The sequence below is a fragment of the Cnephaeus nilssonii genome (genome assembly GCF_951640355.1).
Source record: "Cnephaeus nilssonii genome assembly, chromosome: 6".
NCBI classification, from domain to species: Eukaryota; Metazoa; Chordata; class Mammalia; order Chiroptera; family Vespertilionidae; genus Cnephaeus; species Cnephaeus nilssonii.
The window spans coordinates 101,493,501-101,508,751 of NC_137077.1; the positions used below are offsets into that span (position 1 = coordinate 101,493,501).

The window sequence follows — 15,251 nt, forward strand, 5'->3', positions numbered from 1 at the left end:
GGAAACTGGGGGTGTCATCCGTCTGAGCTCTAACCCCTGAGTCCCCAATCGTGGCTTCTGCTCATACAGTCCAGTCCACTCTGCCCTCCCTCTGCCAGAGCAGAAGGTCGGTGTCTCTACAGGGAATTTTGTGCATTGGCCCTTTAAGACAGTGCCTGAATTTCCAGCCGTTGCTCCCTGGTGGACAGCAACTTCACTGCTTTTCACAGTCAGATGTTATGTGGGTTCTGGTGCTCTCTGCTGGAGGGGGATGCAGCTTGGTTATTAGATCTCAGAGTTCTCAGTGGCAATCTCCCACCACTGAGATATCTCTTTGGAACTCCAGTTGCTGTCTGTGGGTGCCTGGCCAGCCCTTTCACGCCTCCGCCCCTCCTACCAGTCTCTATCAGGGTTCTCTCCAGCGAGTCTGCCATTGATTTTTTCAAGGAGTTTTTCTGTAGTTTAGTTGTAATTCCAGTTAGTTCCTGGGAGTGTGTACGTGCCGCATCCACTTCCTCTGTCGACATTTTTAATCTCCTAAACTCCATGTTTCTAAACCTTTCTGTCATAGCTTCAGAATTATGCACTTCTTTTTATGATAAACATCTGTTCTTTCAAAAATCACTCCAACGTGACTTCATAAAGCCGACTTCTAGCATGGTTTCTTTGACCCAATGGCATCAGGCCACAGTTTTAATATGAGCTGTTCTTCTCACAGTGGATTTGTTCACTTGTTCCTTCCCTGCTTTCCTACTAGTTCTCACACATTCCCACCATGTACCTGGTATAAACCTTTGCTCAGTCAAAAATGTGCTAATGCATGCCAGGCCTGAGTAAAGTTGAGGAACAATGATATAATAGTATGTGCTTCAGAGGAGACAGAATACACTGGGTACCTATCTTGCTCTACTTCCAGCCCTCCCTTTCTTTATCATATTATCTTCTACAAAATTTCCACAAAGAAAAGTAGTTGTGGCCAAGTGGTATTTAAATGCCTCCAATGTTGACATTTAAAAAAATTATTTTTATCAGAGTTGTAAATAATTTGAATATATAAAGGTTACCAATAGAACAGTAAGAATCTCATCTATAGAGGTGTCTGCATAGTAAACAACTGACTGAATCTTGGTCAACAGTCCCTTCCAACCTTTACCATTTCCAGCTTCATAAACATGGTTAAAGTTACTTCTCAAAAATCACTGAAAAACCCCTACCTAGTTGTCCTATTTTAAATCTATAAAGCAACTCCTTCAACATAAATTCCTTATTTAAATGTACATTTTTAATAGGCACTTGCTTATGAATCAACTGGTACAGGTGCATACTAAAGAATAAAGGGCCTACAGAAGAATGTACAAATATGTATACAGCTCCATGAATCATCACATCACACAGATTGTGTGACTTCCCTTCAGACAAGAACACAATGAGGATGAACTGTTTCTTCCAGACTATAAATCTGAGTTTACAACAAGAAAAAAAATCATAATGAATTTACTCTTTCATTCCACAGATATTTGTGCAAGGTGCCCTAATTGCTGGTCACTGCAGTACTAGGAGTCCCTATTTAACAAAGGAGAGTAGAAGGCATGGAGTATAATGGGGCAGGGAGGGTGGTGGGCAGAGCCACTCATACAGGCGGTCAGGAAAGACTTGCAATAGGGGGTGAGTTAGAGACCTAAAATCACATTCTGGGGAAGAACATTGCAGGCAGAGGGAATTCCAAGGGCTGTTGATCAGCCCAATATGGGTCACAACTGATGAAAATCTCATTGAATAAAGGCAGGTACATCAGGCAGATGTTTTCCTTTGCTTTAGCATATCCTCTGTATGTACAAAACACCCAGAATAAATACACCTCTATATCACATAGGGAAAGAAATGCAGAGACACCACACAGCACTCAGGAACTATCAAGTAAGTAGTGTACTTTCTTCATAGAAGAATCACATATACTTAACGAATATGGGTAAGAATAAGTTAAAAAGAAGAAAAGAGAGCAGGGCCTGGCTGGCAGGGCTCAGTGGTTGAGCATTGATGTTCGATTCCCCGTCAGGGCACATGCCTGGGTTGTGGGCTCAATCCCCAGTGGAGGACGTGCAGGAGGCAGCCAATCAGTGATTCTCATCATTGATGTTTCTATCACTCTCCCTTTCCCTTCCTCTCTCTGAAATTAATAAAAATATGTTTGTTTTTTAAAAGAGAGAGCAGGGTTTGACCTATTCCGAGAGGACAGGACACAATCTGAGCTCCCATGCCCCCACTCTAAAATCACCAGTTTAGGTGGCTTGCAATGAAAATGACTGCCATTTGGGTCTGAATAACAACTCTCACAATTTGAGCTAGTGGCAAAACCTTAAGCTTAGACAAAACATCTTTGTGCAATTTTCCAATGAGCTCAAGTTCTGGAAAATCAAAGTGCTCGAGGGAGTATTTACCTCTTAGGTCGCTTAGAAAATGGGGAAGGTCATCTACAGCATCCTGATTGAGAGATCAGCACATCCAGGAAGTGTGATAACATTAGAAACCACCAACCTCACCACCCGTTCAAACAAAACTAAGAATCCCATTGCACTCAGAAAGAATGTGCTACCTGTTCTGAAGTCTGTCAGAGGTGGGAAGGTCTCCACATTAGTATTGAACCTCCGAAGAGCTTCATTGAGGCTCTCAGACTCAGATTCCCAGCTGACGCCACTGTCATCTGTGTCACTATGCTGGTTACAGAGATTACAATTTTCTACAGAATCAAGGCAAATGTATACCTAAGTGGGGAGACGGGATGGAGAAAACTTCTTTTAGTATTCATTTCTACAGATGAAATCACTGCAGTAGACGGTCTCCAAAAATGGCCCCAATGATCCCTTGTAAAGTTCCTCTCCCACATCATAGCAGAGCTGATCTTTGTGACCAAAAGGACATGACAGAGGGTATGTGACTTCCAAGATCAGATTATAGAAGACATGAGACCTTTGTATTGATGGTGCTGTCCTTGACTCAGGGAGGCTTTCAGCCCCGTAGGTAAGGGAGAGGCCCACAGGGCAAGGTACTGAGTCCCTCAGGCAGCATCATGTGAGTATTTTTGAGTGAATCCTGCAACGCCCTCCCTAACCCCAACATCTTGATTGTGACCTTGAGAGATCTGAGCTAGTACTGAATTAAGATGCTCCTGATTCCTGACTCTCCTGTGTGTTGTTTTAAGCTCCTAAATTTGGGGTAATCTGTTATGCAGCAATAAATAATACCAAAACTTATTAAAACCAATAGTAATTGTACATTCCTATGCTCTCTGAATAAACTATAAAGCAAATCCTTTCCTTGCCATTGAGGGAAAGGTTTACTGTGTAAACTGGCTGAAGGGACTCTGCATTACTACACTGTCATTGCTTGCTTTTTTGTTGCCCAACGACGTGTTCATATTTATTGAGTGCCTACTATTTATCAGGCAGTATTCTAGGTTTGGGGGACACACCAGTGATCAAAACAAACAAAAATCCCTGTCTTTGTGGAGTGACATTCTAGTATGGAAAAGTAAGGAAGTGGAGAGGGCATTAGAAGGTGATCACTGGTATGGAAAAATACAAAGCAGTGTGAAAAGTGTCTAGACTTCATGTAATGAATAGGACAGGGGAGTGAGATGTCTTAAGATTTCATAGGTGGAAATGGGTCCAGTTTAAAAATTTAAATACTTGATATAAATATAACTACGGCAACACTGGGAAAACAAGCCTTATTAAATATAAACAAATGTCTGAACAGGAAATTATAGGATGGGCAAACTAGAGGTCACCAAGTTTCAATTATTTAAAGTCAGTAAGATGGAAACATGAAGAATCCTAGAGTTTAAGACCAAGATTGCATGTTATGTTTTTAACCATCAATTAATCATGTAAATTAAATTACATACTTCATTAGGTGAGACCACGTGCTTAACTTGAACAGCATAGAGTTCTTCTGGGGGAGGCAGAGATGAAGGCAAATATGGTGGTAAAATAGGGGTCTCTGTTTCAGACAAAAGCAATTCCTAAACACCACAAATAAATTCAAATTCAGAATGACTACTCAGAAATCCATTACAATATCAAAATTCAGGACAATGTAACTTACACAATTAGCGGAAAGCAAGCTCTCTGATACACACAAACCACAAAATGGTTTCATTAGATTGCAGGACCAAAATACGACGAATAAATAAAAGATCTTTAGAATTCTCTTCCCCCCTCAATTTAAAAAGTTTTGTATGAAAAAACACTACATGAATGTTTATTTATGTATACACTAGAGGTCCGGGGCATGAAGTTCGTGCACTGTGGGGGGGTGTGTGCCTCAACCCAGCCTGCCCCCTCTCACAGACTGGGAGCCTTCAGGGGATGTCCTAAGCCACAGTCTGGCCTCCCTCTGTGGGAGGTGACTGGGCTGATCAGGGGAAGGCGCCAGCCCCATCACCCTGCTGCTGCTGCCACTGCCAGCCGCCACAGTCGCCAAGGTGTTTTCATCAACACGGACTCCAGTCCCTTCACCACGAAAAAAATGACAACTTTCTTTAGGCATTTTCAAGATGTGTCTTTCATAGGGTATGACATTTCTTTCTTCCTTTTTTTTTTTTTAATCCTCACCTGAGGATATGTTTCCATTGATTTTTAGAGAGCTTGGAAGAGAGAGGGGAAGACAGAGAGAAACATCAACGTGAGAGGGACACTTTGATTGATTGCCTCCTGCATGAGCCCTGACCTGGGCCCCGGCCAGGGAGGAGCCTGCAACCTAGGTACATGCCCTTGTTCAGAATCGAACCCGGACCCTGTGGTCAGCAGGCTGAGGCTCTATCCACTGAGCCAAACCGGCTAGGGCAGGATATGACATTTCTTAGCCCCTCCAGCAGTGGACCTTAGTTTTTTCCTCCAGGAGTGTGGTGGAAAAACCCTAGATCGCCTTCTTGGATTCCTATTACCCAAGTTACCTAGAACACTGCGAGTGGTGGCGTACAGGGAGCTTAGCCAGTGAGCGGTCAGAAAGGTGTTTCCTCTGCAGCTCACGCGCAGAGGCCCCTTGCGTTGTGTCTGCTGGGCTGGGGGCAGGCACCCCTGTGTGCTGTGTCTCCAATCTGGCCCTCTGTGACCGGGGCGGGACGCTGACCTCGTTGCCGGGGCAACGACGCCAGCGTCCCGCCCCGGCCGCTATGGGTGCCGCCATCTTTTGATGGAGTGATGGTTAATTTGCATATTACCCTTTTTATTAGATTAGATATTTGCACATACACAATGTTCTGGAAAAATGGTTAACAAATAGTTAACAGTAATACCACTGTCTAGTAGGACTGGGGTGTTTGGACTTCTTTCCTTTTCACATTTCCATAGCATTTATTTTTAGAATAAGTATGCATTTTATAATAAAAACTAAAGTAATATAGGAAATCCCAAAAAGATTTAAGTTAATATCATAAAAAATTAGTGTTCTTTTTTAAGCTCTATAAAAGCATAAGAAATAATAGAAAGTTACAAATATATATAAAAATGTGGGAAGTTTTTCTTATAGAAAGTTTTAAATATAGTAATTAGCATAAGAACTAAAACCATCACATTCAAATTTGTAGATTAATTTATTAGTCTTTAATATCTCCAAACTAGTGGCAAAATAAAACGTATCTGAATCACTTAGTAGAGTTAAGCAAAAAGTGACTACCCCACTGTTGAATTTACTGACTTGTTACAAATCACTTTACAACAAGCTTATGATATTTTTATAATAGGAATGAAGTTCTATTTATAAATGAGAAAACTTTTACTTATAACTTACTTCCCTCACCAAAAAGCTCAAGTGACAAAATAAAAACCATATAAATTGGACTCATTACAATTAAAAACTCAGGTGCTTCCAAGAATACCACCCAGAAAGTGAAAATTTCTCCCACAGAATGGGAAAAAATATTTGCAAATCTGATCAGGGGCTTGTGTGCAGAATATATAAAGAACTCTTACAATAATAAAACCAGGATATTATAGGGTGGGTAAATCAGAGGTCACTAGCTAAAAACTGGCTAAAAAGGGGCAGAGAACATCTTTTTTCCATTTTTCTTAATTTTTACTTTCTATTTTCCCTAGTTTTACTGAGATATAATTGATATATAAACTTGTATTAGTTCAACGTGAACAACGTAATGATTTCATATAGGTACATACTGTAAAATGATCACCACAATAAGTCTAGTTAATTGTCTCACATAGTTAGAAAACCTGTTTTTCTTCTGATGAGAAAATTTAAGATTTATTCCCTTAGCAACTATCAACTACAGCATTGTTAACTATAGTCACTATGCTGTACATTACATCCCTAGGACTTAATTATCTTATAAGTTTGTACCTTCTGACCATCTTCACCAATTTTCCCCACCTTTAGCCCCCCACCTTGGGCAACCACTAATCTTTTCACTGTATCTATTAGCTCAGTTTCTTTCTTTCTTTCTTTTTTTTAATATATCTTTATTGATTTCAGAGAGGAAGGGAGAGGGAAAGAGGGATAGAAACATCAATGATGAGAGAATCATTGATCGGTTGCCTCCTGCTCGTCCCCTACTGGGGATCAAGCCTGCAACCTAGTCATGTGCCCTTGACCAGAATCGAACCTGGGACCCTTCAGTCCCCAGGCTGACGCTCTATCCATTGAGCCAAACCAGCCAGGGCAGCTCAGTTTCTTTAGATTCCTCATATAAGTGAGATCAAATGGCATTTGTCTTTCTCTGACTAATTTCATGGTATAATGACTTCAAGGTCTATCCATGTTGTCACAAATGGCAGGGTTTCCTTTTTTATGTCTGAATAATATTCCATAGTGTGTGTATCTATATATCTATATCTATGTACTTATAGACATAGATATATCACATTTTCTTTATCCAATCGTCTATCAATGGATAATCAGGTTGTTTCCATGTCTTGGCTATTGTAAATAATATTGCACTGAATGTAGGGGTGCAGGTATCTTTTCAAGATAGTGATTTTGTTTCCTTTAGATATATACCTGGAGGGGATTGCTGGATCATCAGGTAGCTGTATTTTTAAGTTTTTGAGGAACCTCCATACTGTTGTCCATGGTGGCTGCACCAATTTGCAGTCCTATCAACAGTGCAAAAGGGTTTCCTTTCTCCGTATTCTTACCAACACTTGTCTCTTCTTTTTGGTAACAGCCATTCTAAAAGGTGATATCTCATTAGGGTTTTGATTTGCATTTCCCTTATGGTTAGTGATGTTGAGGATCTTTTCATATATCTGTTGGCCATTTGTATGACTTTTTTTGAAAAATGTCTATTCATATCCTCTCCCCATTTTTTTTTTGTTTTGTTACTAATCTTCACCCGAGGTTATTTTTTTCATTGCTTTTTAAAAGAGTGGGAGGGAGGGAGAGGGAAAGAAGAGAGAAACATCCATGTGAGAAAAACACGTTGATGGGTTGCCTCACACACACACCCTGACCAGGCCTGGGATCGAACCTGCAATGCAAGTACATGCCCTTGACCAGGAATCAAACCAACGACCCTCTGGTGCCTGGGCTGATGCTCTAATCACTAAGAAACACTGGCCAGGGCTGCCCATTAAAATTTTTTTATTTTTATTTTGCTATTGAGTTGTATAACTTCTTTATATATTTTGAATATTAGCACCTTAGCAGATATATGATCTGCGAACATTTTCTCCCATTCAGTAGACTGCCTTTTCATATTATTTCTTTTGCTGTGTAGATGCTTTTTAGTTTGATATAGTCCCATTTGTTTAATTTTGTTTTTGCTGCCTTTGGCATCAAATCCTAAGCAGAGGATCTGAAGAGAAATTTCTTCAAAGAAAATATACAAATTTGGCCAAAGAGCACATGGAAAAATGCTCACCATCATTTATCATCAGGTAAATGCAAATCAAAACCAAAATGAGATACCACACTTCACACCTATCCTAAGATGGCTAGGAAAAAAAGTCAGGTAGCAAGTGTTGGTAAGGATATGGAAAAATGAACCCTTGTACGTTCCCAGTACAAAAAGAAAATGGTACAGTCCCTTAAGAAAACAGTCTCATAGAGTTCCTTAAAATGGTAAACAAAGTCATCAGATGTCTTAGTAATTCCACTTCTAGGTTCATACCCAGGAGAAGTAAAAACAGATGTCCACCAAAAAAACTTGTATACAAATGTTCACCATAGTTTTACTCACAATTGAAAAGAGGTAGAAATAACCCGTGTCCATCAACAGATTAATGGGTAAACAAAATGTGGTTTATCCACACAATGAAATATTATTCAGACATAAAAAGGACACATACTCCAACATGAATGAAGCTTGAAAACATTATGCTGAAAGAAAAAAGCCAATCACAAAGGGCTTTGTATTGTGTGATTCCATTTATGAGAAATGTCCAGTATAGGCAAAACCACAGAGACAGGACATTCATGGTCTCCAGGAGACTCACTGGGGAAGGGGAGAATGGGAAGTGACTATTGTTGGTGAGGTTTCTTTTTCAGGTGATTAAATGTGGAATTAATAGTCATGAAGATTGCACTCTATGAATACAGCTCTGTGAACATACTAAAAACCCACTGAACTGTACACTTTAAAAAGATGGAAATTTTTGGTATGTAAATTATGCCTTGATGAAGCTGATATAAAAGAAAATGCTTACTTCCTGATTTTGTACCAAATCCTTTACATTGATAAAGTGTCCAAAGTTTCCAAAATATCTGGATTGAAACTTACCTCAAACCTTATTTCCCATCTTTCATCCTCATACTTTTTACTGTAATCTGCTGGTTTCTGAAATACAATATTATTAATGAATAAGTCCATCTTTAACTATGCAACATCATTTTTAGGCACTTTCATATTTCATCTCCATAAAAACTGGATGCTTGCCCTTGTTGGCATTCATTTAGTTATTTCAGGTTAACTATGGGAAAATGTAATGTTTGGAGTAATCTGAATAGTGCAACAGTAAAAACCCTCAAAATCTTGCTAACATATAAAATATGTCAACTGTATTTAGTTAATTGTAAGAGAGTGGGAGCTCTTACCTTCCGTTTTAAATGTTAACACTGAAGAGTAATACTGAAAGAGAGTAGATAATCTTTCTAAAACCTGTTTAATAGGTAAAACACCTTTTACACAAACACACGGGGTGCACAACGTGCATGCACACACCCATCTCCTTAAAAGAAAAAGCCGGAGGTAAGAATTTCATGTACAAAGTTAAGTAGTATCACAGTTTCCATTTGAGAGAAGAAGTCGTTTTCTATATTAAACTGAACACGTAATATTTGGTTTTCTTCTATCACTAAAATATTCAGAAAACTAACCTTAAGTGAACTATAAATCTAGAAATAAAAATATCTTGCCATATAAAATATTATTTATGATGAATACTCTATTTCTAGAAAGTACTTATCTAGTACAGGCTAGTTATATCTTTTAAAATATTAAAAAACAGAAGCAGTAAGCAATTGGACTGAGCTACTTATTGAAGCTAAACTTAAAAATCTGGCTTTGAGTTTCCTGTATTCAGAAAAATGGAGGAAATGTTAAAATGCCAAATAAAAGGGAAAATATTTAATGTGGGAGACAGTCCTCTTCTAGCAGTGCATTCTATTAAGATTTTATTACTTACATCTCTATATTTAAACAACATTGGCTAACATAACACACGGGCTTCTCACTAGGTCTGAAGGTACAGAAACATTAAATGAATCTTAATGAAATTAGTCTTTTGTAGGACAATATAAAGTACAATATAGTATATTGCTTTCTCATTAAAATTTTTACAAATTCTCTATTCTCTCAACATATCAGACATGTTTAAAGACTTAAGGTGTAAGACAATATAGAACATTTTAAGCAGAATTTGTTTTTCTATAATTTAGATTTTTATAGAAAAATAGTTCACTTACTTCTTTTAATATCTCCTCAGAATGTTCAAAAGTACAATATTTATGGTGTGCCATAAAATAAGAAAGTGACATTCCATCAAAATAGAGATGCACAGATAATTTCCCCCATGGATTTTCAGGTAATTCCTATTTAAATTAAATAAAAAAGATTATTACTATAAAAATAAAGTCTGTTTGAAGATTATAATTTTGTAGTAAGCAAGAATGAAATTAGATTTCTGAAAATCACAGTATTACCAGTTTAACTAATGACTAATTTCATAAAATTTTCTTAATGGTATTTTGGCAAGTTATGAGGCAGTAATTATATTATTTTGTTTTTTGTAAAATATATTCACATGTCAATAAGGTAGAGAGTTTTATACTTATTTACTGGAAAATAATTTGCTATATATTATTTACTACCCCTCATTTTCAGACGATATCAATAAATATACCAAGTAGAAGGAGAAAGAAAACTTATTTTCAGTTAAAAACTCAAGAATGGCCGAAATGGAAGAGATTAATAGCAGTCGAGAAGGAGTCATGATAATGGCTCTTTAATCCCTGGACTGTGTTCAGGTTCTGAGCAGACACATGCTCAGCAGCCGATCTGTCCAAAGTCAGGCCTCTCCTGAGTTTCTGTAATTGCCTGCCAGCAGAACTCCCTGCTTCTACCTTTTCTACTATCCAGTTTCTATGAGGGCAGAGTGAAAACACTAGAACGTAAGGTCAGATCATGTCACTCCCTTACTCAAAACTCCAAATGGCTCTCCAAGTCAGCCTGACAGCAGAGCTCTCACAAGTCTCCTCCTGTCTCCACTTCTTCTCTGTCTTATTCCTCCTGTTTCAGCCACAGAGGATCCTTGGCTGTCCTTGAACACTCTAGGCATGCTCTTGTCTTGGAGTCCTTTGCACTATTCACCCGGTATCCACATGGCTTGTGCCCATTCTAAAGTCCTTACTTGAGTTTTACCTTTGCAGTGATATCTTCCCTGGCCACTATATTTAAAAATGTGACTTCCTCCCTGGCCTCACCTCTGTCATCCTTTCCTGCTTTATTTTTCTCCTCAGCACTTGTCACTACCTAACAGACCTTATATTTTATGTTTTTAATTTTGTTTCCCACCACTAAAATGGGAGCTCCATGAAGGCAGGGATTTCTGACTATCCAGTTCATCGTTATACCTCTGGGCTTAGGGAAGGTTTGAAAGGCAGTAAGGGCTGCAGGGCATGCATATCCATTGTTTGGGAAACCGGAGCAGTGTTTGGTACACAGCAGGTCCTTTAGTTAAAACATTAATAAGATGCCTAGAAACTTAACTCTTCATTTCACTTAAAGTCACAGACCTTATTAATGATATGAAGTGAGGACTTAACTGTACTACAAGTTGTTCTCCTATGTCAGTGATGGCAAACCTATGACACGCGTGTCAGCACTGACACGCGTAGCCATTCCTGATGACACGTGGCCGCTGAGGCGGCCGCATGCCGAGGATGAAACATTTGCTGCTCCTGAGGATGAAACATTTGCGACTAGAGTCTTGGAGTTAACTCCCCTATTAGACACTCTGTGCTGGAGGTCTGTAGGCCAAAACAACAGAAGTCCGGCACAGAGCGTCTAGTTCTGGGACTTCCGGTTAAGCCAGGATCTTTGCCCTCACTTCCGCCGGCAGAGCAGAGAGCAGCAGAATGCAGCGGGGGACGCATCTCTGGGGGCCCTGCCATTACCAGTAACCAAATAACAGTTAACCACAGCAACCATTAACTACTGGGGTGTCATGGATTTCTAATCCATCGTTACTGAGATAAGTGAGGGGGAGGCTGGGAGAGGCGAGGGTTTGTGGCATGCTATGGGTGCCATTTCCCGCCATTAGAAATAGCGGCAGCCATTTTAATTCACATAAGGAACACCATCTTGCTCCTTAGTGCAGACTCCATTTCACCACTATTACTGTTGTGCATCCTTATTAACCCCTATTTCTGCTTATTAACCATGCCCTTTCCTAAAAGACAGTTATATGCACCATTTTGTGGTTAGTTAGGCTAGTTAACCCCTAATTGCCTGCAGGCCTAACAAGCTATCTATAATTCTATCTTCTGTCACTGCCCCCCTGATGGAGAACCCAAAAAATAAAAAACTAAGGTTAAGTAAAGGAAGTGGTAGTAGCAGTGGCCGACCCTTTCAAGAGACATGGACCGAGATGTATGGCTTTATAGAAAAAAATGGCAGATCATTTTGTGTTCTATATACTGAAACGGTAGTAAGCAGAACGTGGAATATAAGAGTCTCATGCTCTACCGACTGAGCTAGCCAGGCACTTGCAAGAACGTGGAATATAAATAGACATTTTGAAACTAATCATTCCCAGCCCTTGGAAAAAAGTGAGGATGAAAGGAAGGAATACATTTCCAGGCAGCTACACCTTTATAAGAGCCAATCTAATTCCATCCTTAAATTTATGAAAGGCTCTACAAATTTAACATCTGCAAGTTTGAGCATTGCTCACTCTATAGCTCAGCATGGAAAAGCGCTCAGTGAGGGAGAATTTATTAAAGAAACTCTCCTAAGATGTGCACCAGTTCTATTTCACGATATGCAGAATAAAGATGCAATTATTAAGAGAATATCTGAGTTACCACTCAGTAGAAATATCATAAAAGACCGAATAATGAGACTGAACACAAACAAACAACATCAATTAAAGAGAGACATAAGGAAGTGTAAATATTTTTCGATCTCTCTTGATGAAACTACTGATGTCACATCACATGCTCAGTTGGCCATTATTGGTTGATATTCTGATGGTCTCACAATGAGAGAAGAGTTGATAAAGTTAGTATCAGTGTCAACAAGTAAATCAGGAAGCGAAATACGTAAGGTTGTTATACAAACATTTCGTGACCTAAGCATTGATATCTCTAAAGTTGTGTCAGTGATGACAGATGGGGCACCAAATATGGTGGGGCAAAAAGTCGGATTTGTCAAATTGTTTACAGAAGCTATTGGACATCCGATTGTGCCTTTTCATTGTATTATCCATCAGAAGGCTTTATGTGCCAAGGCAGGATTCACCGACTTAAACAACTTAATGTCAGTTGTTACAAAAATAGTTAATTTAATAGCTGCTCGCCCCCTTCACAAGTGAGAATTTTCGGCACTTTTACTGGAGGTTGATTCCACCTACAGTGGACTGCTGATGTACAATAATGTAAGATGGCTGAGCCGAGGCAAAGTTCTTGAGCGCTTTGTGGAGTGCTTTGAAGAAATTAAGGTATTTCTTGACGATAAGGATCTGGGAAACTTTCCTCAGCTTAATGATAATAAGTGGGTCAACACCCTGATGTTTTTTACAGATCTCTCTGTTCATATTAATGAACTGACCTTAAAGTTACAAGGTTTTGGCAAAAGTATTGACATTATGTTTGGATACATAAAAGCTTTTGAAAGTAAAGTTAAAATTTTCAAGCGAGATGTAGAAACTAAAACTTATAAGTATTTTCCTCGAGTAACAAAGTATTTTGAGAAGGCCAGTGCAGCTGTACAAAATGAAATGGAACTCTTGCATATGAAGTACCAGCATGTTTTAGACTCGTTACTTGACCAGTTTAGTGATAGATTTAGTCAATTTAGAAGTCTAGAACAGACCATGAAAATAATTAAGTATCCTGATGTAGTAGTCTACAGTAGTTTGGAATTAAATGGTTTCCAATGGATGCAAATTGATGATTTGGAGATGCAACTTGCAGAATTTCAAGACAGTATCTGGGCTCAGGGGTTTGTCGACTTGAGGTCAAAGCTTGAGAATCTGGAAAGGTGCCGCTTGGAGAATCAAGAGGAGTGCCACTACGAATAGGAAATTTGGAGTGCCTGGAACCGACTACCAGACACTTTTAGCACCCTGAAAAATATAGCAATGGCTTTACTCACAATTTTTCCCTCTACATACTTTTGTGAGGCCTTATTCTCAGCGTTAAATAATATCAAAACCAACAAAAGAAACAGATTGACAGATGAAGTTAGTAGTGCTTGCTTGGGCCTGAAGTGTACAAAATACCAACCTTCAATTGAAGATTTAGCCAATGAAATTCAGCAACAAAAAAGTCACTAATAGGCAGGTTAGTTGAAGAATTCCTCCTCCCCCTCACTTATCTTAGTTCACGGCACCCCACACAAGCTAAATAATATCAAGACCAACAAAAGAAACCGACTGATGGATGAACAAAGAAGTCACTAAGCAGGTAAGTTAAATATTTAGTTTTTGGTTTATTAAATACAATTATATATAACAACTAGAAGCCCGGTGCACGAAATTCGTGCACGGCGGGGGGTTGTCCCTCAGCCCAGCCTGTACCCTCTCCAATATGGGAACCCTTGAGGGATGTCCGACTGCCCTGCCTTGAGGGATGTCCGACTGCCCACTGGGATCGGACCTAAACGGGCAATCGGACATCCCTCTCACAATCCAGGACTGCTGGCTCCCAACTGCTTGCCTGCCTGCCTTCCTGATTGCCCCTAACCGCTTCTGCCTGCCAGCCTGATCACCCCCTAACCACTCCGCTGCCAGCCTGGTTGATGCTTAACTGCTCCCCTGCTAGCCTGTTTGCCCCCAACTTCCCTCCTCTGCCAGCCTGGTCACCCCTAACTGCTCTCTCCTGCAGAATTGATCACCTCCAACTGCCCTCCCTTGCAAGCCTGGTCCCTCTCAACTGCCCTCCCTTGCAGGGCGGGTGCCTCCTGAGCGAGGGGCCTGTGATGGTTTGCAGGCCGGCCACGCCTCCTGGCAACCCAAGGGGAGGCCCTGGTATCTGGAATTTATTTTCCTTTTACAATTGAAACTTTGTAGCCTGGGGTGGCAGCCATTTCTGTGGCAGTTAATTCACCTTCTACAATTGAAACTTTGTAGCCTTAAGTGGGTGAGCCCGGCCAGGGTGTGGGGAAAGCTTTGCTTCCCCTGTTGCCGGCGGCAACCCTGGCCTGCTCTCTCAAGCTCCATTCTGCCGCCATTTGTTTGAATTTGTTTACCTTCTATAATTGAAACTTTGTAGCTTGAGTGGAGGCTTAGGCCTGCAACGGCTATGGGAAAGCTTGGCTTCCTCTGTTACCTGGGAAACCTTGCTCTCTGTGGCTGTAGCCATCTTGGATTGGGGTTAATTTGCATACTCTCCCTGATTGGCTGGTGGGCGTGGCTTGACTGGTGGGCGTGGCTTATGTAGCGGAGTGATAGTTAATTTGCATATTACCATTTTATTAGAGAGGATTATACATTTATGTTATTTAAACTATAAATATTGCGAAATAATGTTTTTCCCTCAAAGTGACATACTACCTGAGTTATGCTCAGTTTTTTGGCAAAGTTTGGCACACCAAGCTCAAA

General features: G+C 39.9%; 1 protein-coding gene across 1 annotated transcript in view; it reads right to left on the reverse strand.

Moving 5' to 3' along the window:
• Nucleotides 1-15,251, reverse strand: part of RNF17 (ring finger protein 17) — a gene marked incomplete at its 5' end in the record, with an annotated part of 170,164 nt that overhangs the window by 12,929 nt on the left and 141,984 nt on the right. The window contains 4 exons of the mRNA XM_079773503.1: nucleotides 2,573-2,741; nucleotides 3,884-4,000; nucleotides 8,711-8,767; nucleotides 9,895-10,020. Coding sequence (XP_079629629.1) covers nucleotides 2,573-2,741; nucleotides 3,884-4,000; nucleotides 8,711-8,767; nucleotides 9,895-10,020 — 469 coding nt within the window. The remainder of the gene's footprint in view (nucleotides 1-2,572; nucleotides 2,742-3,883; nucleotides 4,001-8,710; nucleotides 8,768-9,894; nucleotides 10,021-15,251) is intronic.